At 45.6% G+C, this 21,324-nt stretch overlaps 1 protein-coding gene across 2 annotated transcripts in view; it reads left to right on the top strand.

The window, feature by feature from the left end:
• LOC115118245 (carbohydrate sulfotransferase 11-like) overlaps nt 1-21,324 on the top strand; it is a 116,378-nt gene that overhangs the window by 49,788 nt on the left and 45,266 nt on the right. For both annotated transcript variants that reach the window (XM_065021621.1, XM_065021622.1), the window contains exon 2: nt 18,744-18,829. In XM_065021621.1, coding sequence (XP_064877693.1) covers nt 18,744-18,829 — 86 coding nt within the window. The remainder of the gene's footprint in view (nt 1-18,743; nt 18,830-21,324) is intronic.

Genomic DNA, 21,324 nt, shown 5'->3' on the forward strand with positions numbered 1-21,324 from the left:
GAGAGGGACAACAAACAGATCCAGAGAGAGAGAGGGACAACAAACAGATCCAGAGAGAGAGAGAGAGGGACAACAAACAAATCCAGAGAGAGAGGGACAACAAACAGATCCAGACAGGGAGGGACAACAAACAGATCCAGAGAGAGAGGGACAACAAACAGATCCAGAGAGAGAGGGACAACAAACAGATCCAGAGAGAGAGAGAGAGAGGGACAACAAACAGATCCAGAGAGAGAGGGACAACAAACAGATCCAGAGAGAGAGAGGGACAACAAACAAATCCAGAGAGAGAGGGACAACAAACAGATCCAGAGAGGGAGGGACAACAAACAGATCCAGAGAGAGAGGACAACAAACAGATCCAGAGAGGGACAACAAACAGATCCAGAGAGAGAGGGACAACAAACAGATCCAGAGAGAGAGAGGGACAACAAACAGATCCAGAGAGGGAGGGACAACAAACAGATCCAGAGAGAGAGGGACAACAAACAAATCCAGACAGGGAGGGACAACAAACAAATCCAGAGAGAGAGGGACAACAAACAGATCCAGAGAGAGAGAGAGAGGGACAACAAACAAATCCAGACAGGGAGGGACAACAAACAAATCCAGAGAGAGAGGGACAACAAACAAATCCAGAGAGAGAGAGAGAGGGACAACAAACAAATCCAGAGAGAGAGGGACAACAAACAAATCCAGAGAGAGAGGGACAACAAACAGATCCAGAGAGAGAGGGACAACAAACAAATCCAGAGAGAGAGAGAGAGGGACAACAAACAAATCCAGAGAGAGAGGGACAACAAACAGATCCAGAGAGAGGGACAACAAACAAATCCAGAGAGAGAGGGACAACAAACAAATCCAGAGAGAGAGAGAGAGAGGGACAACAAACAAATCCAGAGAGAGAGGGACAACAAACAAATCCAGAGAGAGGGACAACAAACAGATCCAGAGAGAGAGAGGAGGGACAACAAACAAATCCAGAGAGAGAGAGAGGGACAACAAACAAATCCAGAGAGAGAGGGACAACAAACAAATCCAGAGAGAGAGGGACAACAAACAGATCCAGAGAGAGAGAGAGAGGGACAACAAACAAATCCAGAGAGAGAGGGACAACAAACAGATCCAGAGAGAGAGGGACCACAAACAGATCCAGAGAGGGAGGGACAACAAACAGATCCAGAGAGAGATGGACAACAAACAGATCCAGAGAGAGAGAGAGAGGGACAACAAACAGATCCAGAGAGAGAGAGAGAGGGACAACAAACAAATCCAGAGAGAGAGACAACAAACAGATCCAGAGAGAGAGGGACAACAAACAGATCCAGAGAGAGAGAGAGAGGGACAACAAACAGATCCAGAGAGAGAGGGACAACAAACAGATCCAGAGAGAGAGAGGGACAACAAACAGATCCAGAGAGAGAGAGAGGGACAACAAACAGATCCAGAGAGAGAGAGGGACAACAAACAAATCCAGAGAGGGAGGGACAACAAACAGATCCAGAGAGGGAGGGACAACAAACAGATCCAGAGAGAGAGGGAGGGACAACAAACAGATCCAGAGAGAGAGGGAGGGACAACAAACAGATCCAGAGAGAGAGGGAGGGACAACAAACAGATCCAGAGAGGGACAACAAACAGATCAAGAGAGGGACAACAAACAAATCCAGAGAGAGAGGGACAACAAACAGATCCAGAGAGACAACAAACAGATCCAGAGAGAGAGGGACAACAAACAGATCCAGAGAGAGAGAGAGAGGGACAACAAACAGATCCAGAGAGAGAGGGACAACAAACAGATCCAGAGAGAGAGAGGGAGGGACAACAAACAGATCCAGAGAGAGAGAGGGAGGGACAACAAACAGATCCAGAGAGAGAGGGACAACAAACAGATCCAGAGAGAGAGAGAGAGGGACAACAAACAGATCCAGAGAGAGAGAGAGGGACAACAAACAGATCCAGAGAGAGAGAGAGAGGGACAACAAACAGATCCAGAGAGAGAGAGAGGGACAACAAACAAATCCAGAGAGAGAGAGGACAACAAACAGATCCAGACAGAGAGTGACAACAAACAGATCCAGAGAGAGGGACAACAAACAGATCCAGAGAGAGGGACAACAAACAGATCCAGAGAGAGAGAGAGGGACAACAAACAGATCCAGAGAGAAGAGGGACAACAAACAGATCCAGAGAGAGAGAGAGGGACAACAAACAAATCCAGAGAGAGAGGGACAACAAACAGATCCAGAGAGAGAGGGACAACAAACAGATCCAGAGAGAGAGGACAACAAACAGATCCAGAGAGAGGGACAACAAACAGATCCAGAGAGAGAGAGGGAGGGACAACAAACAGATCCAGAGAGAGAGAGGGACAACAAACAGATCCAGAGAGAGAGAGAGGGACAACAAACAGATCCAGAGAGAGAGAGAGAGGGACAACAAACAGATCCAGAGAGAGAGAGAGAGGGACAACAAACAGATCCAGAGAGAGAGAGAGGGACAACAAACAAATCCAGAGAGAGAGGGACAACAAACAGATCCAGAGAGGGAGGGACAACAAACAGATCCAGAGAGAGACAACAAACAGATCCAGAGAGGGAGGGACAACAAACAGATCCAGAGAGAGAGAGGGACAACAAACAGATCCAGAGAGAGAGGGACAACAAACAGATCCAGAGAGAGAGAGGGACAACAAACAGATCCAGAGAGAGGGAGGGACAACAAACAGATCCAGACAGGGAGGGACAACAAACAGATCCAGAGAGAGAAGGACAACAAACAGATCCAGAGAGAGAGGGACAACAAACAGATCCAGAGAGAGAGGGACCACAAACAGATCCAGAGAGAGAGAGAGAGAGGGACAACAAACAGATCCAGAGAGGGAGGGACAACAAACAGATCCAGAGAGAGAGGGACAACAAACAAATCCAGACAGGGAGGGACAACAAACAAATCCAGAGAGAGAGGGACAACAAACAGATCCAGAGAGAGAGAGAGGGACAACAAACAAATCCAGACAGGGAGGGACAACAAACAGATCCAGAGAGAGAGGGACAACAAACAGATCCAGAGAGAGAGAGAGAGGGACAACAAACAGATCCAGAGAGAGAGAGAGAGGGACAACAAACAAATCCAGAGAGAGAGGGACAACAAACAAATCCAGAGAGAGAGGGACAACAAACAAATCCAGAGAGAGAGAGGGACAACAAACAAATCCAGAGAGAGAGGGACAACAAACAAATCCAGAGAGAGGGACAACAAACAGATCCAGAGAGAGAGGGACAACAAACAAATCCAGAGAGAGAGAGGGACAACAAACAAATCCAGAGAGAGAGGGACAACAAACAGATCCAGAGAGGGACAACAAACAAATCCAGAGAGAGAGGACAACAAACAGATCCAGAGAGAGAGAGAGGGACAACAAACAATCCAGAGAGAGAGGGACAACAAACAGATCCAGACAGGGAGGGACAACAAACAGATCCAGAGAGAGAGGACAACAAACAGATCCAGAGAGAGAGGGACAACAAACAGATCCAGAGAGAGAGAGAGAGGGACAACAAACAGATCCAGAGAGAGAGGGACAACAAACAGATCCAGAGAGAGAGAGAGAGGGACAACAAACAGATCCAGAGGGAGAGAGGGAGGGACAACAAACAGATCCAGAGAGAGAGGGACAACAAACAGATCCAGAGAGAGAGAGAGGGACAACAAACAGATCCAGAGAGAGAGAGAGAGGGACAACAAACAGATCCAGAGAGAGAGAGAGAGGGACAACAAACAGATCCAGAGAGAGAGAGAGGGACAACAAACAAATCCAGAGACAGAGGGACAACAAACAGATCCAGACAGGGAGGGACAACAAACAGATCCAGAGAGAGAGGGACAACAAACAGATCCAGAGAGAGAGGGACAACAAACAGATCCAGAGAGAGAGAGAGGGACAACAAACAGATCCAGAGAGAGAGGGACAACAAACAGATCCAGAGAGAGAGAGAGAGGGACAACAAACAAATCCAGAGAGAGAGGGACAACAAACAGATCCAGACAGGGAGGGACAACAAACAGATCCAGAGAGAGAGGACAACAAACAGATCCAGAGAGAGAGGACAACAAACAGATCCAGAGAGAGAGGGAAACAAACAGATCCAGAGAGAGAGAGAGAGGGACAACAAACAGATCCAGAGAGAGAGGGACAACAAACAGATCCAGAGAGAGAGGGACAACAAACAAATCCAGGGAGGGACAACAAACAAATCCAGAGAGAGAGGGACAACAAACAGATCCAGAGAGAGAGAGAGAGGACAACAAACAAATCCAGAGAGGGAGGGACAACAAACAGATCCAGAGAGAGAGGGACAACAAACAGATCCAGAGAGAGGAGGGACAACAAACAAATCCAGAGAGAGAGAGGGACAACAAACAAATCCAGAGAGAGAGGGACAACAAACAAATCCAGAGAGAGAGGGACAACAAACAAATCCAGAGAGAGAGAGAGGGACAACAAACAAATCCAGAGAGAGAGGGACAACAAACAGATCCAGAGAGAGAGGGACAACAAACAGATCCAGAGAGAGAGGGACAACAAACAAATCCAGAGAGAGAGAGAGGGACAACAAACAAATCCAGAGAGAGAGGGACAACAAACAGATCCAGAGAGAGGGACAACAAACAAATCCAGAGAGAGAGGGACAACAAACAGATCCAGAGAGAGAGAGAGGGACAACAAACAGATCCAGAGAGAGAGAGAGAGGGACAACAAACAGATCCAGAGAGAGAGAGAGGGACAACAAACAGATCCAGAGAGAGAGAGAGGGACAACAAACAGATCCAGAGAGAGAGGGACAACAAACAGATCCAGAGAGGGAGGGACAACAAACAGATCCAGAGAGGGAGGGACAACAAACAGATCCAGAGAGAGAGAGGGAGGGACAACAAACAGATCCAGAGAGAGAGAGAGAGGGACAACAAACAAATCCAGAGAGAGAGAGGGAGGGACAACAAACAGATCCAGAGAGGGAGGGACAACAAACAGATCCAGAGAGAGAGGGACAACAAACAAATCCAGAGAGGGAGGGACAACAAACAGATCCAGAGAGAGAGGGACAACAAACAGATCCAGAGAGAGAGAGACAACAAACAGATCCAGAGAGAGAGAGACAACAAACAGATCCAGAGAGAGGGACAACAAACAGATCCAGAGAGAGGGAGGGACAACAAACAGATCCAGAGAGAGAGAGAGGGACAACAAACAGATCCAGAGAGAGAGGGACAACAAACAGATCCAGAGAGAGAGAGGGAGGGACAACAAACAGATCCAGAGAGAGGGAGGGACAACAAACAGATCCAGAGAGAGAGGGACAACAAACAGATCCAGAGAGAGAGAGAGAGGGACAACAAACAGATCCAGAGAGAGAGGGACAACAAACAGATCCAGAGAGAGAGGGACAACAAACAGATCCAGAGAGAGAGAGGAGGGACAACAAACAGATCCAGAGAGAGAGGGACAACAAACAGATCCAGAGAGAGGAGGGACAACAAACAGATCCAGAGAGAGAGAGGGACAACAAACAGATCCAGAGAGAGAGGGACAACAAACAGATCCAGAGAGAGAGGGACAACAAACAGATCCAGAGAGAGAGAGAGAGGGACAACAAACAGATCCAGAGAGAGAGGGACAACAAACAGATCCAGAGAGAGAGGGACAACAAACAAATCCAGAGAGAGAGAGAGAGGGACAACAAACAAATCCAGAGAGAGAGGGACAACAAACAGATCCAGAGAGAGAGAGAGAGGGACAACAAACAAATCCAGAGAGGGACAACAAACAGATCCAGAGAGGGGAGGGACAACAAACAGATCCAGAGAGAGAGAGAGAGGGACAACAAACAAATCCAGAGAGAGAGGGACAACAAACAAATCCAGAGAGAGAGGGACAACAAACAAATCCAGAGAGAGAGAGAGAGGGACAACAAACAAATCCAGAGAGAGAGGGACAACAAACAAATCCAGACAGGGAGGGACAACAAACAGATCCAGAGAGAGAAGGACAACAAACAGATCCAGAGAGAGAGGGACAACAAACAACAGAGGGACAACAAACAATCCAGAGAGAGAGAGAGGGACAACAAACAAATCCAGAGAGAGGGACAACAAACAAATCCAGAGAGAGGGACAACAAACAAATCCAGAGAGAGAGAGAGAGAGGGACAACAAACAAATCCAGAGAGAGAGGGACAACAAACAAATCCAGAGAGAGAGGGACAACAAACAGATCCAGAGAGAGAGAGAGAGGGACAACAAACAAATCCAGAGAGAAAGAGAGAGGGACAACAAACAAATCCAGAGAGAGAGGGACAACAAACAAATCCAGAGAGAGAGGGACAACAAACAGATCCAGAGAGAGAGAGAGGGACAACAAACAAATCCAGAGAGAGAGGGACAACAAACAGATCCAGAGAGAGAGGGACCACAAACAGATCCAGAGAGGGAGGGACAACAAACAGATCCAGAGAGAGAGAGAGAGGGACAACAAACAGATCCAGAGAGAGAGAGAGAGGGACAACAAACAAATCCAGAGAGAGAGACAACAAACAAATCCAGAGAGGGAGGGACAACAAACAGATCCAGAGAAAGAAAGTAATCAAGCTGCTGTAAGCAACTCCTTCCAGAAAGGGATTAGCCTAGACAAGTGAAGCTGAATAGCGACCCACACTAAAGTTTTGGTACACAGAAAAGGGCATTTCAGCACTGCTGGTTTGAGAAATACAATTGGGTAGAGTCCCCTGTCCACAACACAGCTTTCTGCTTTCCATGTAGAATTTTTGGCAAAAACATTACATTTGATTATTTTGTCAGTAATGGCTGCAAATTTGAAAAAAGCTTTTTTATCTTCGGTAAACATGAAATGGCACAAACACACAGAGACAGTGTTGTGGCATGGCAAAGCTACCAGGCAACTAGCAGTCATGGGAACATTGCTCAGATTTTAACATCTGCCCATGCTAGTGATATTGCAGAGAGAAGAGAGTATCTGAGGAGAATTGTTTTTGTCACCTCAATGTTAGGAAGTCATGGACTCTCTTTCCGTGCCAATGATGAATCTAGTGAAAGCACAAATAGAGGGAACTTTCTTGAATGTATGGAGCTTTTGAAGGAGTTTGACCCTTTGCTGCAAAGGTACAATACTCCATCAAATGGGACGTATCTCTCTCCAGAATCTCAGAATGACATGATCGAATGCTGTGCTCAAGAGATTATGGACACCATGGTCTCTGAGATGTCAAAGTCTGGAATGCATGCCATTATGGCGGATGAGGCAATCTGAACAGTTGGCTCTGTGTGTTAGATATGTGACAGAGGGGACAGTTAAGGAGCGTTTACTAGCACTAGCAGAAATCAAGTCATTTGATGCCCAATCAATAGCAAGTGAGTTGCAACAGCAGCGCCAAATGAGAGGCCTAAAGTGCGTTGCACAGACCTATGATGGTGCAACTGTCATGACTGGGTCCCAAGGAGGTGTGCAAGCACATTTCAGAGTGCTGCATCCGGAGGCAATTTATGTACATTGCTATGCTCCTGAGCTTCATTTGATGTTGTGTCATTCTTGCAGGGCTATTCCGGAGGCTGCTGAGTTTTTCAGTTTCTTGGAGAATGTGTATTAGTTTTTCAGTACATACCTAGTTAACCACCAGAAGTTCAAAGAAGCTCAGTCCAAACTTGGAATAGCATAAGCTGAACTTGTACAGCTCTCAAACACTCGCTGGGCATGCCAGCTGCGGTCCATAAATGCAGTCCTGGACACTCTAACTGCTATCTTTAATTGTCTATCTGCCATTGGATTCCCCATGGCTGTCGGTCTGAGAGCAACTCCTCATCATTTCTACACCGTGTATTTGCTACTGATGTTTCAGTCCCTTCTTTCTGTAACTGAGGGACGACACAAGTTCCTCCAGAAGGAGACTGTAGACCTGGCAGAAGCTTGTTACAAGCTGTATGTGACACACTGATAGGCAAACGCACAGATGCATTTGCCACAGAACTTTATGACAGAACCAAAGCACTCTGTGAAATTCACAACATTCCAGAGGCCGATGCAGCACGAAAGTGCAAAAGGAAAATGGGAGATTCTGTGGTGGAGACCCTCCTTGGGTTTAGGCACAGAATTGTCATGTTCCCGAACAATGAAAACAGAGTTGTTGCTCCCCTGCTTGGACAGGATGGTTTGTGAGCTTGACCAGCGATTCTTGACTGTAGAAGCAGGTCTGCTCAAAAGGCATACAGGCATGCAGCCCCAACTCAAAAAACTCCCTAGATACATCAGTGCGGAACTGAGTTTGCCAAGCACTACGGTATTGATGTTAAAGCAGAAGAGATGTTGGTGGCCAGAAAGTTTCTTGCATGGAAAAGAGAGGCTGGACGTCCTCCCAAAGATATGCTTGCTCTGCATAACCTCCTGGATGATGATACGTTTCCTTCTCTAAAGGAAATCATTCAGGTTGCTTTCACAATCCCTGTGAGCAGCTGCTCCTGTGAGAGGTCCTTTAGTGCACTGCGCCGGCTGCACTCCTGGTTGCGGAAGACAATGGGTCAGAAAAGACTTGCACGTCTTGCAGCCATGTCCATTGAGGCTGAAGTGATTGGGCCACGAAGCCATAATAGTGTTATTGACCGCTTTGCGCCACCTTTAACAATAGGAGGTGCACTTTGACGTGTCCACCCACAAAATAAGCATCAAAAGAGAGAAGCAGGAGGAGAAGTTCTGTAATATAGGTTGTAATATTTGTTTGGGATCTAATGAGTTCATTTAGTTTTTCCCCATTGTGGATGATACTATTTAAGATGTTCCACGTGTCTGAATTATTGAGTTCAATTTAAGCAACAAATTTGAGAAAAAAATGGTATATATAATATGCATGTCTTCACATTTCTGTGTTATGCTGCTTATCGTTATCTTGAAAGGTCCAAAGCTTGTGCTAACAAACTTGCCAATGTTTCAAGTTCCTTGCAGACAGACCATGCATAGCCAATGTTTCAAGTTCCTTGCAGACAGGCCATGCATAGCCAATGTTTCAAGTTCCTTGCAGACAGGCCATGCATAGCCAATGTTTCAAGTTCCTTGCAGACAGGCCATGCATAGCCAATGTTTCAAGTTCCTTGCAGACAGGCCATGCATAGCCAATGTTTCAAGTTCCTTGCAGACAGGCCATGCATAGCCAATGTGATATATTTCTATCAGGATATTTTATAACTGCAGGCTGCACTGTTTTCATTTGTTGGCTTTATGTATGTAGGCTATTTTTTACATAGTTGCCAATGGCAATATTGTGAGGGTCCAGAATATTTTATACAATGTGGCAACTTTGTTAGCACAAGCTTTGGGCTGGACCAAGTTGATTTGGTCCAGCCCAAAGCTTGTGATAACAAACTTGCCACGTCATATAAAATATTTTGGACCCTCAGAATTTCCCATGCCAGTGAGCTCGGGAACAGACACAGCAGTAGGCTATTTGCGTAAGGGATAAGAAGTAATCAGGTTTTATGTTTCCACTGGATCAGAGCATGGCACCCCCCCCCTTTCAGGTGGTGTGGTTACGGAAAGGGAGAGAGCTGGAAAGATTTTTAAAATAGGCTACCTTGAGGAACTATTTTCAGTCTCAATGGATGTAAAAACAGACTTTGTTTACTTGCTGTTTTGAGGTGAAGAAAAAATAGCTTTGAGAAGCTCCACAGCTCATTAGTGGTGGCAGGTTAAGACAATCTGAAATACTATGGGGACATTGTATAAGCCGACATTTGCGCGCAGGCCAGGTAGCCTGGGCTGACTTCTATGAGTAATCAGTTGCGCATCCTTACAAAACACAATGACTAAATTGACAAAACTCAAAAATGGAAAGAAATGAACCAAAACTTGTTTCTCTCAAGTGTAGACTAAGTTGTGCGCTTTGCAAACAACGTGTCCACTCTTGACAATGAGAACGGTAAAATACTGTAATGATAACAATACTGTATATTGAACACATGAACAGAAATGATGGTAACCAAACAAACATTGTAAATTAGAAATGAGGGGAATTAACGGGAAGTGTCCTACTGGTGAGCCAACCCTGTGCCCTCAGCAATGGATTAGTCCACTGAGACAGGCGTCAATCAAGACGTGCCATCAAAAATTATTTTTTTGCATCTGGCTGACAAAAACATTCTCTGTCGACCAAACAATCGACCAGTCGACTGAATGGGGTCAGCCCTAGAGGAACCTCTTACCCCATCCTCTACGCTTCCACCACAGTCTTACAGGAGGTAACGTTCAGGACTAACACACACACATACAGTGATTGCGTGATGGAGCGTGTGGTTCTTCCCTGTGGTGGTTTGAACACAGCCCTTCCACCCTGATTGCAGAATTGTTTTTTGAGACACCCATCCTGTTGACCACTGCCGGGCACGGCAGGGTGCTGTTGGGGTGTCCAGAAGAGGAGGGAGGGAGGAAGGGAGGTAGGCTAAGAAGGCTAATGTGTGGTGAGAGCTTTGGTGCCTACTGCAGTGGCTGCTATGCATCACCTTATGAATGATCTATGGTTGATATCCTTGTCTAACTGTCTGTCTCTTCATCTGCACCTCTCTCTCTCTCTATCTCTCTATCTCTTTCTCTGATTAATCTACCCTCTGTTCACTCATATTCACTTTCATGACTGGAGGGGTTAAAGACAGGGCAGTACAGGAGGGGTTAAAGACAGGGAAGTACAGGAGGGGTTAAAGACAGAGCAGTACAGGAGGGGTTAAAGACAGGGCAGTACAGGAGGGGTTAAAGACAGGGCAGTACAGGAGGGGTTAAAGACAGGGCAGTACAGGAGGGGTTAAAGACAGGGCAGTACAGGAGGGGTTAAAGACAGGGCAGTACAGGAGGGGTTAAAGACAGGGCAGTACAGGAGGGGTTAAAGACAGGGCAGTAAAGGAGGGGGTAAAGACAGGGCAGTACAGGAGGGGGTAAAGACAGGGCAGTACAGGAGGGGTTAAAGACAGGGCAGTACAGGAGGGGTTAAAGACAGGGCAGTACAGGAGGGGTTAAAGACAGGGCAGTACAGGAGGGGTTAAAGACAGGGCAGTACAGGAGGGGTTAAAGACAGGGCAGTACAGGAGGGGTTAAAGAGAGGGCAGTACAGGAGGGTTAAAGACAGGGCAGCAGGAGGGGTTAAAGACAGGGCAGTACAGGAGGGGTTAAAGACAGGGCAGTACAGGAGGGGTTAAAGACAGGGCAGTACAGGAGGGGTTAAAGACAGGGCAGTACAGGAGGGGTTAAAGACAGGGCAGTACAGGAGGGGTGACTGTCCCAGGGTTGTCACATTGGAGACGTTCAGTGGGTTCCTCCCTCCTGCTGTCTGTGTCCATATCTTCCCCCTCCTTCCCCCCTTCCTCACTTTTCCCTTTCTCACTCCATCTCTCTCTTTTTTCTGTTACTATGGATCTCCCACTGGTCCCGTATGTTCACCTCTTCTGGGCTTGTGGTTTGTGATTCATGTCTGTCTGCGGTAGTTTGTCCATCTCTCTGTGTGACTGTCTAACCATGCTTGACCGCCTCTGACCATATCTGACCATGCTTGACTGCCTCCGACTGTGTGTCTGACCGCTGTCTCTTAGTCTGTGGCCAAATATGGGTTTACAACATGCTCCTCTGTTTATTCATCCTTCCTGTTTCTGTGTGTGTGTGTCTATGTTATTTGTTTCTCCACTTAAAAGACCCAAACAGACTTCTCCATAGCTAAGAGTTTCTGCACTGTGGTTATGTTCCCCATATCCCCACTCCAAATTCCATTCCTATTCAATGTTGGGAATATTGAGTCAGGCAGTGAGAGGGCAGCCATTACTTAGGGGTCGAGGGGAGATGTATTGATTCCGTTCAGTCAGTCGTCCTGATAATCCCCTCCCAGCTAGCTAGTTTATAGACGTGGCTAGAAACAACTTGGAACAAAATGATTACTTTAACTACCACTTGGGACGTGTGATACATCTATCTGCTGGGAAGCAACTGCTGCCCAGTGGGAAGCAACTCACGTTGGCAAGCACTTGCCTCTTCGGCCCGGCCATGTTGCTTCGGTCCGAGAGACCTGTATGATCACACAGCAGTCTGAATGACCCGTCGACCTACTCAAGGACCTGAACTCAAAGCTAACGCGATCAATAGACCACACACAGAGATACAACTAGAATCAACTAGAGACAAACTAAACCACTCATCTATCCAGTTAGTGTTCTGATTATAGCAGTATATCATGAAGCTGTAGCCCCATTGTTTTATTACCTGTCCACAATAGGTTGTTGTGTATGTGCAACATGCAACATTTTCAAACATTTGACTGAGTTACAGTTTATATAAGGAAATCTGTCAATTGAAATACATTCATTCGGCCCTAATCTATGGATTTCACATGACTGGGAATACTGACATGCATCTTTTGGTCACAGATACCTTTTTTAAAAAGGTAGGGGCGTGGATCAGAAAAACAGTCTGTTACTGGTGTGACTGCGATTTGCCTCATGCAGCGCGACACATCTCCTTTCCATAGAGTTGATCAGGCTGTTGATTGTGGCCTGTGGAAAGTTGTCCCACTAATCTTCCAAATGTTTTGCGAAGTCTCTGGATATTGGCGGGAAATGGAACACGCTGTCGTACACGTTGACCCAGAGCATCCCAAACATGCTCAATTGGTGATATGTCTGAGTAGGCAGGCCATGGAAGAACTGGGACATTTTTATCTTCCAGGAATTGTGTACAGATCCTAGCGACATGGGGCCATGCGTTATCATGCTGAAAAATAAGGTGATGGAGGTGGATGAATGGCACAACAATGGGCCTCAGGATCTCGTCACGATATCTCTGTGCATATCTCTGTGCATCGATAAAATGCAATTGAGTTCGTTGTCCATAGCTTATGCCTGCCCATACCATAACTCCACCACCACCACGGGGCACTCTGTTCACAATGTTGACATCAGCAAACCACTAGCCCACACAACGCCATACACACTGTCTGTATCTGCCTGGTACAGTTGAAACCAGGATTCATCCATGAAGAGCACACTTTTCCCATGTGCCAGTGGCCATCGAAGGTGAGCTTTTGCCAACTGAAGTCAGTCCCGACGCCGATCTGCAGACAGGTCAAGTCCCTGGTGAGGACGTTGACCACGCAGATGAGCTTCCCAGAGCTGGGTTTCTGACAGTTTGTGCAGAAATTGTGCAAACCCACAGTTTCATCAGCTTCCGGGTGGCTGCTCTCAGATGATCCCGCAGGTGAAGAAGCCGAATGTGGAGGTCCTGGGCTGGTGTGGTTACAGGCCGGTTGGATGTACTGCCAAATTCTCTAAGATGACTTTGGAGGCGGCTTATGGTAGAGAAATGAACATTACATTCTCTGGCAACAGTTCTGGTGGATATTCCTGCAGTCAGCATGCCAATTGCACTCTCCCTCAAAACTTGAGACATCTGTGGCATTGTTGTGTGACAAAACGGCACATTTTAGAGTGGCCTTTTATTGTCCCCAGTACAAGGTGCACCTGTGTAATGATCATGCTGTTTAATCAGCATCTTGATATGCCATACCTGTCAGGTGGATGGATTATCTTGGCAAAGGAGAAATGCTCACTAACAGGGACGTAACGTTTGAGAGAAATAAGCTTTTTGTGCGTATTTCCAGGATATTTTATTTCAGCCCATGAAACATCAAACCGACATTTGACATGTTGTGTTTATATTTTTGTTTAGTGTAGTTTAAAGAGCCATAATAGCTGTGGCGTGGTCTTATATGTACTGTGAGGTGCAATCGGTCTCTCTGCTCCAGAACTCGTACCTCTCCTTTTCAAAGCCTCCTCTTTCATCATCTCGTCTCTTATGAGACACATTCCTTATTTTCTGTCATTATCAATTCATTTATTAATTACAGAATTATATTTCTATTGGGGATGTTAATACATGACATCAAGACATTTCTTTCCACCCGTAATTATAACATAAAGTGTGTGTCGACACACACATACACACACTTTCAGTCTCTACTAAACTGATGGTTGTTCCCATGCCACAATGAGGGTGTGTTTTATGTTCATGTTAGTAATTATCATTAAAGGATTAAAGGCCCACAGCTAAATGAATGAAGAGGAGAAACGAACAGCCTATCATATCAACTGTTCTGATTGGGTTTAGCTAGCCTTTCCCTGTGGACGCACACACACATGCACACACACACACACACACACGCACACACAGACACACACGCTATATAAATCCAATTATTAACAGACTCGCGTCCCCCACATATTGCACCAACACACACGCATTACCACCCGACACACATTTGACAGGCGCTTATCAGGCTTTTGTTTAATGAAGTTGCACTCGCGTGCCTAAACATCTGTCTCCTGTGCTCCTGCTCTAATTCTGCTGTTCATCTGAATCCTAACTCATCTTCAGCACTTCAGCTCTGTGCACCAGAGATATAACACACACATCTAAATGTACACAGACAGACAAGACACTCACGGGAGATATGAAAAGTCTGCGGGAGGTCTATCTCCCGCTAGACATTATCAAACCGACAGAGGGATCAGTGTGTGTGTGTGTGTGTGTGCGTGTGTGTGTGCATGTACATGTACACATCAGCGTGTGTATGCATGCACTTTAGTGACTGTGTGTGTTTTTGTATGTTACTGTGCGTGTGTGTGTGCACGTGACAGTGGCAAGTGAATTGATGCTCTCTGTGTGTAGGTAAGATTAGCAGCAGATTAATCCTCCAGTATCCCATAATCCTTTGCTGATAGATGGCTGCAGATGTTGTGTGATTACAGACCTGCTGAGCTTGTGCAGAACGGACTACTATTTATAGTGAGGTGACAGTATGTAATCAAACTCACAGTGAATACAGTGCTTCCCAATATACACTCCAGCCACTCCTTCAACGACGGTTTTACATGACATATGTATGCCAACTTTGGATCTGATTTAGTATCTTGTTATTCTGGGCTCACTGTTGTGTGTTGCTGTAGTTTCTGTGTGGTTTGTGATGCTTGACTTCATAGAATCCTTTGCATGTCAGAAGCTGTTATTGGTGGGATTTGGGAGGGAGGCTGGCTCTGCTGTGTCTTTGAGCTGAACGCAAAGGGAGAATCACTCGAGAATCCCTACTGCCCAACAGTAGTTCATAGAGGAAGGTGGAAACACCAAGCGCCCTTAGTAACTCTTTGAGGGGGGTGGAGTGCATGTGTTCGACTTGGTAGAACATTTTCACTGATTCACAAAGAGTGGCTGATTTAATAGGCCTGTAAAAGTCCACAATAGGAAGTTGAGAATAACGTCCCTGAAAACTCACACCCTAAGAGGAAGAGGGAGGGAGGTCAATCCAGCTGACCATAGCCCATACCTGTTTATTTCTGCTTGGTCCATCATAATAAAACAGATACAGTAGATGAGGAAGGTCAGATCAGGGTCACGTGTGTGTGTGTGTGTCTAAGCGTTCAGCGTGTCCTCAGCTGAGAGGGCATTTGATTATTGTAACCAATCAGAAGGGTGCAGGTGAGATGAGGTGGTTGCCATGGATACATCTTCCCCGGGCTGTGGCACAGGTGTGCTGGCAGGTGGACCTGCTGGTCCACGTAGTGGGTACACTCAACTGTAATCCTGAGGGCTTTGCTGTATATCAAGAGGCTTGTGTGTGTGTGTGTGTGTGTGTGTGTGTGTGTGTGTGTGTGTGTGTGTGTGTGTGTGTGTGTGTGTGTGTGTGTGTGTGTGTTAGAGGTCGACCAATTCATCGGAATGGCAGATTAATTAGGGCTGATTTCAAGTTTTCATAACAATCGTAATCGCCATATTTGGACACCGATCATGGCCGATTACACTGCACTCCACGAGGAGACTGCGTGGCAGGCTGACTACCTGTTATGCGAGTGCAGCAAGGAGCCAAGGTAAAGTGCTAGCTAGCATTAAACTTATCTTATAAAAAACAATCAATCTTAACATAATCACTAGTTAACTACACATGGTTGATGATATTACTAGTTTATCTAGCTTGTCCTGCATTGCATATAATCGATGCGGTGCCTGTTAATTTATCATTGAATCACAGGCTAACAGGTGATTTAACAAGCGCATTTGCGAAAAAAGCACTGTCGTTGCACCAATGTGTACCTAACCATAAACATCAACGCCTTTCTTAAAATCAATACACAAGTATATATGTTTAAACCTGCATATTTAGTTAAAAGAAATCCAGGTTAGCAGGCAATATTAAACTAGGGAAATTGTGTCACTTCTCTTGCGTTCATTGCACGCAGAGTCAGGGTATTTCACTGAAAGAATAAACATTTTATTTTCTAAATGATAGTTTCCGGATTTGACCATATTAATGACCTACGGTTCTTATTTCTGTGTGTTATTATGTTATAATTAAGTCTATGATTTGATATTTGATAGAGCTTTCTGACTGAGCGGTGGTAGGCAGCAGCAATGCTCATAAGCATTCATTCAAACAGCACTTTCGTGCGTTTGCCAGCAGCTCTTCTCAATGCTTCAAGCATTGAGCTGTTTATGACTTCGAGCCTATCAACTCCCGAGATTAGGCTGGTGTAACCGATGTAAAATGGCTAACTAGTTAGCGGGGTGCACGCTAATAGCGTTTCAAACGTCACTCGCTCTGAGACTTGGAGTAGTGGAGCGATGGGTAACGATGCTTCAAGGGTGGCTGTTGTCGATATGTTCCTGGTTCGAGCCCAGGTAGGGGTGAGGAGAGGGACGGAAGCTATACTGTTACACTGGCAATACTAAAGTGCCTATAAGAACATCCAATGGTCAAATGTATATGAAATACAAATGGTATAGAGAGAAATAGTCCTATAATTCCTAAAATAACCTCAACTTAAAACTTCTTACCTGGGAATATTGAATACTCGTGTTAAAAGGAACCATCAGCTTTCATATTTTCTCATGTTCTGAGCTTAAACGTTAGCTTTTTTACATGGCACATATTGCACTTTTACTTTCTTCTCCAACACTTTGTTTTTGCATTATTTAAACCAAATTGAACATGCTTCATTATTTATTTGAGGCTAAATTGATTTGATCGATGTATTATATTAAGTTAAAATAAGTGTTCATTCAGTATTGTTGTAATTGTCATTATTACAAATAAATAAATCGCCAGATAAATCGGTATCGGCTTTTTTTTGGGGGTCCTCCAATAATCGGCATCGGTATCGGCGCTGAAAAATCATAATCGGTCGACCTATAGTGTGTGTGTGTGTGTGTGTGTTTCTGTGCGTGGAAGGGGAATGTGATCAGAGTATTAACACACACCAGACTTAGACAGGATTACCAGCAGATTAAATAGAGAGGTGTGTGGACCTGGAGGCACTGAAGCAACATCTGTAGATCAGGTATGTGTGGTGGTTTGTAAGCTACTTGTGTGTGGGGAAATAGGATGGACTGTTTGGAGATTTAAGGGCTCAGGGAGAGTAGCTTTGCTCTCTTTCTCCCTCTCTCGCTCTCTCATTCTCTCTCTCTCTCTCTCTCTCTCTCTCTCTCTCTGCCCCTTTCTCTCTCTCTCATTCTCTCTCTCTTCTCTCTCTCTCTCTCTCTCTGCCCCTTTCTCTCTCTCTCGCTCTCTCATTCTCTCTCTCTCTCTCTCTCTCTCTCTCTCTCTCTCTCTCTCTCTCTCTCTCTCTCTCTCTCTCTCTCTCTCTCTCTCTCTCTCTCTCTCTCACCCTCTCTCTCTATCTCTATGTCTGTCTGTCTCATCATCTTACTCTCTGTACCTATTAGGTCGACAGCCCATAGATGCAGTAGAGGATAAATGAGAATGATTGAGTGAGTGCAATCAGTGTTTGTATGTGTGTGTATTCTGCTGAAAGAGCAGTAATTGCCTGTTTATATGATGCACACTGTAGGGAGCAGGAATGAACTGCATTATAATGAAGCTGCTTTCACAGCCAGGTGACAGGTCACCCATCACACTGAGGTGTGTGTTTGTGTATAGGGGCATCTCTTCCCCCTCTCCTACTGAAGGTAAGGTATAATGGACTGTCTGCGGTAGTTCGTTACGCTAACAAGCACTCAGCTCTCACCCATTGCCCAGGTGTCAGAAAAGGCTATGGTTTGTCCACAACACGCAGCACAAACAGGAAACAATGAACTGGGTTAGATACAAAGATACAGGAAGTGGGTGTGTCTGCAGTTGGCTTACTCCTCCCCATCCCCATCCCCTCTCTCAATCTGCTGACGTTGTTGATCATCTGTGTCCTGATTTCCTACAGTACTGTCTTTGTCCTACAGTCATATGGCATTACATATCCACTCCTTTTAGATCAGTGAGGATGATGAAACATAGAACAGAGAAAAGTAAGGCTCTCAAATGTACTGTTGTTCACCCACACCCACTCTTCTGTTCAATCTCATGTAGTTATTTAGTGGGCTCTTTCATCCAGTCATTTGAGAGGTATTGTCTGGCTGCTTTGTTGTGTGGGCTGTTGGTTGTGTGTATAGGGACCTGGCTTTGTAGTTTAGCTGTGGTAGTTCCCTTTGGCCCTACAGAATATAGGCTTTATGGTCATTTATTCTATGTGAATGCTGTTGTAGTTAACATTATTAGGCCCACTCTCTTATTGGTTGTTGTTTAAGTTGTAACAATGTGATTGGTTGTTGTTGCTGTTGTTCCAGTGTGATTGGGCATTGCTAACGGTCCTCTCTCTGTTCCTTCTAACAGTCATGCGGAGGAACCAGTTTGCGGCGGACGTGTGCTGTAGGAAAGGCTCCCGCAACGCACTGCAGGAACTCTACAACCCCACACAGGTAGAAACCATCTCTCTCTCTCTCTCTCTCTCACCCTCTCTCTCTCTCTCTCTCTCTCTCTCTCTCACTCACTCACTCACTCACTCACTCACTCACTCACTCACTCACTCTCTCTCTCTCTCTCTCTCTCTCTCTCTCTCTCTCTCTCTCTGTGTGTAAATATAGACCCAGCTGTATTAGGCCTGACTCAGAGACACATTTGAAAGGCCGTGACCCTGGCTGTTTTTAGCCTTGTCCTCCCTTTCCCTCCAAATGTGTGTGTGTATAAATGTGTGTGTCACTAAGCCTGGGTCCCTGCTACTCTGTCGTTATTCACTTATTATGTCTGTATGACAACGCCCGCTGCATGATGGACGAGCGCCATGGAAACCTATATTCCGTTACCGTGGCGATAGTCCCCTTCCGGAGGATGGCTTTATTTAGCGTAACGGTCGATTGCATAGTTAGTATTAACACATTTCACTTCTTTGAACTCTTTTTCAGAGCACTGCATTCTCCCTTTAAGTACAATAAGCTCTGCTTACATCTGCTTTACATTACTGTAAAACCACAAAACAAATGGTGAAGAATGATATATAATGTGGGGGAGAGGAGTGAATGGTGTGTCTGAGGTGTTTTGAGCCGAGTTGGTTGAAGAGACCTTGCTGCGTTTGCTTGTCAGGCTACTGTGGTTCTTTCTGTATTTTTCCAGATGCAGAAATGGCTGTGTATCCAATAGCACTGCGATAATAGAGTTGTTTTCTCACAGGTGGTTGTCATCCTCAGTGTATCACTCATACTGCAGTCTCTCAGAACAGCCAGCAAACTTCTGTTGGTGATACTATCACAATGATGGATAGTTTCTCCTTCACTCCTCTGCAATAATTATCTCCCTATCTGTTGTTTTACAATGGTTTTGTGTTTCTCTGTGTCTATATACACGGAGTATATTGGACCAAACATTAGGAACACCTTCCTAATATTGAGTTGCCCTCAGAACAGACTCAATTCGTCCGGGTATGGACTCTCTGGAGGAGGTTACAACCTAGCTTCATCTAGCCTGTATAATACTGTTTGCCTTGTTTCTTCTGGGCATGGACTCTACAAGGTGTCAAAAGCGTTCCACAGGGAAGCTGGCCCATGTTGACTCCAATGCTTCCCACAGTTGTGTCAAGTTGGCTGGATGTCCTTTGGATGGTGAACCATTGTTGATAAACACGGGAAACTGTTGAGCGTGAAAAACCCAGCAGTGCTGCAGTTCTTAACACAAACCGGTGTGCCTGGCACCTACTACCATACCCCGTTCAAACTCCCACCAATTCACCCTGAATGGCACACATACACAATCCATGTCTGAATTGTCTCAAGGCTAAAAATCCTTCTTTAAACTGTCTCCTCTCCTTCATCTACACTGATTGAAGTGGATTTAACAGGTGACATCAATACGGGATCAATACGGGATCATCTGGTCAGTCTGTCATGGAAAGAACAGGTGTTCTTAATGTTTTGTACACTCAGTGTATATCTATCATGCACACTCTCTTATAAACTCTCTCTCTCTCTCTCTCTCTCTCTCTCTCTTTCTCTCTCTCTCTCTTTCTCTCTCTCTCTCTCTCTCTCTCATAAACTCTCTCTCAAACCTCTCTCTTTCTCTCTCTCTCTCTCTCTCTCTCTCTCTCTCTCTCTCTCTCTCATAAACTCCTCTCTCGCTCTCTCTTTGCAAACTATTCACCACAGAACACATTTTAAAAGTATACAAGAAGCCATCAAACTGGTGTTTAACAGCTAAGATTAGACTGGGTGCACGTGGACATATATCATTTTCCGCCAGGGAGTTTTCCACACCTCCTCACTCATGTAAAGTCCCATTGATATGATATGTGTGAGGTCAAAGGGCAGAGAGGGGTACTGGAGCTAGTGTAAGCCCCAGTGTGGTGTCTGATGTCTGGGGTAGTGTTTTGGAAGAGGAGCGGGGAGTTGTGGGGTTGAGAGAGGGGGTGGGGGGTCAGAATGACGTAAGAGGCACTGTGCTAGTATGTGTGCCCTGCCACCCACTACCCAATCCTAGAGCGCCTGATTGGTCATGTGACTGCCGATGAGGTACGAGAGGGTAACAAGGTGCCATTGATTGTTGGAATGTCTGACTGGGAAGCTCTCTTTCTCCTGCTCTCTCGCTGTCTCTCCCTCTCCTGCCCTCTCTCCATCTGTATCTTGGAGGAGATCCAACACAGAGACACACAGCAGAGCGAGAGAGAGAGAGAGAGAGAGAGAGAGAGAGACAGAGAGAGAGAGAGAGAGAGAGAGAGAGAGAGAGAGAGAGAGAGAGAGAGAGAGAGAGAGAGAGAGAGAGAGAGAGAGAGAGAGAGGGTGCAATTAAAATGGAGAGGGAAAACAGAAAGAAAGACTGAGAATGTTGTGAGAGGGAGAGAGGGAAATTAATAGAATCCGAGCTGTGTGTGTATGTTTGTGTGTGTTTATTTCAAGAATTTATTTCAATTGTAAAGTATTTACTGTAT

This window comes from Oncorhynchus nerka, linkage group LG8, assembly GCF_034236695.1.
Source record: "Oncorhynchus nerka isolate Pitt River linkage group LG8, Oner_Uvic_2.0, whole genome shotgun sequence".
NCBI lineage: Eukaryota > Metazoa > Chordata > Actinopteri > Salmoniformes > Salmonidae > Oncorhynchus > Oncorhynchus nerka.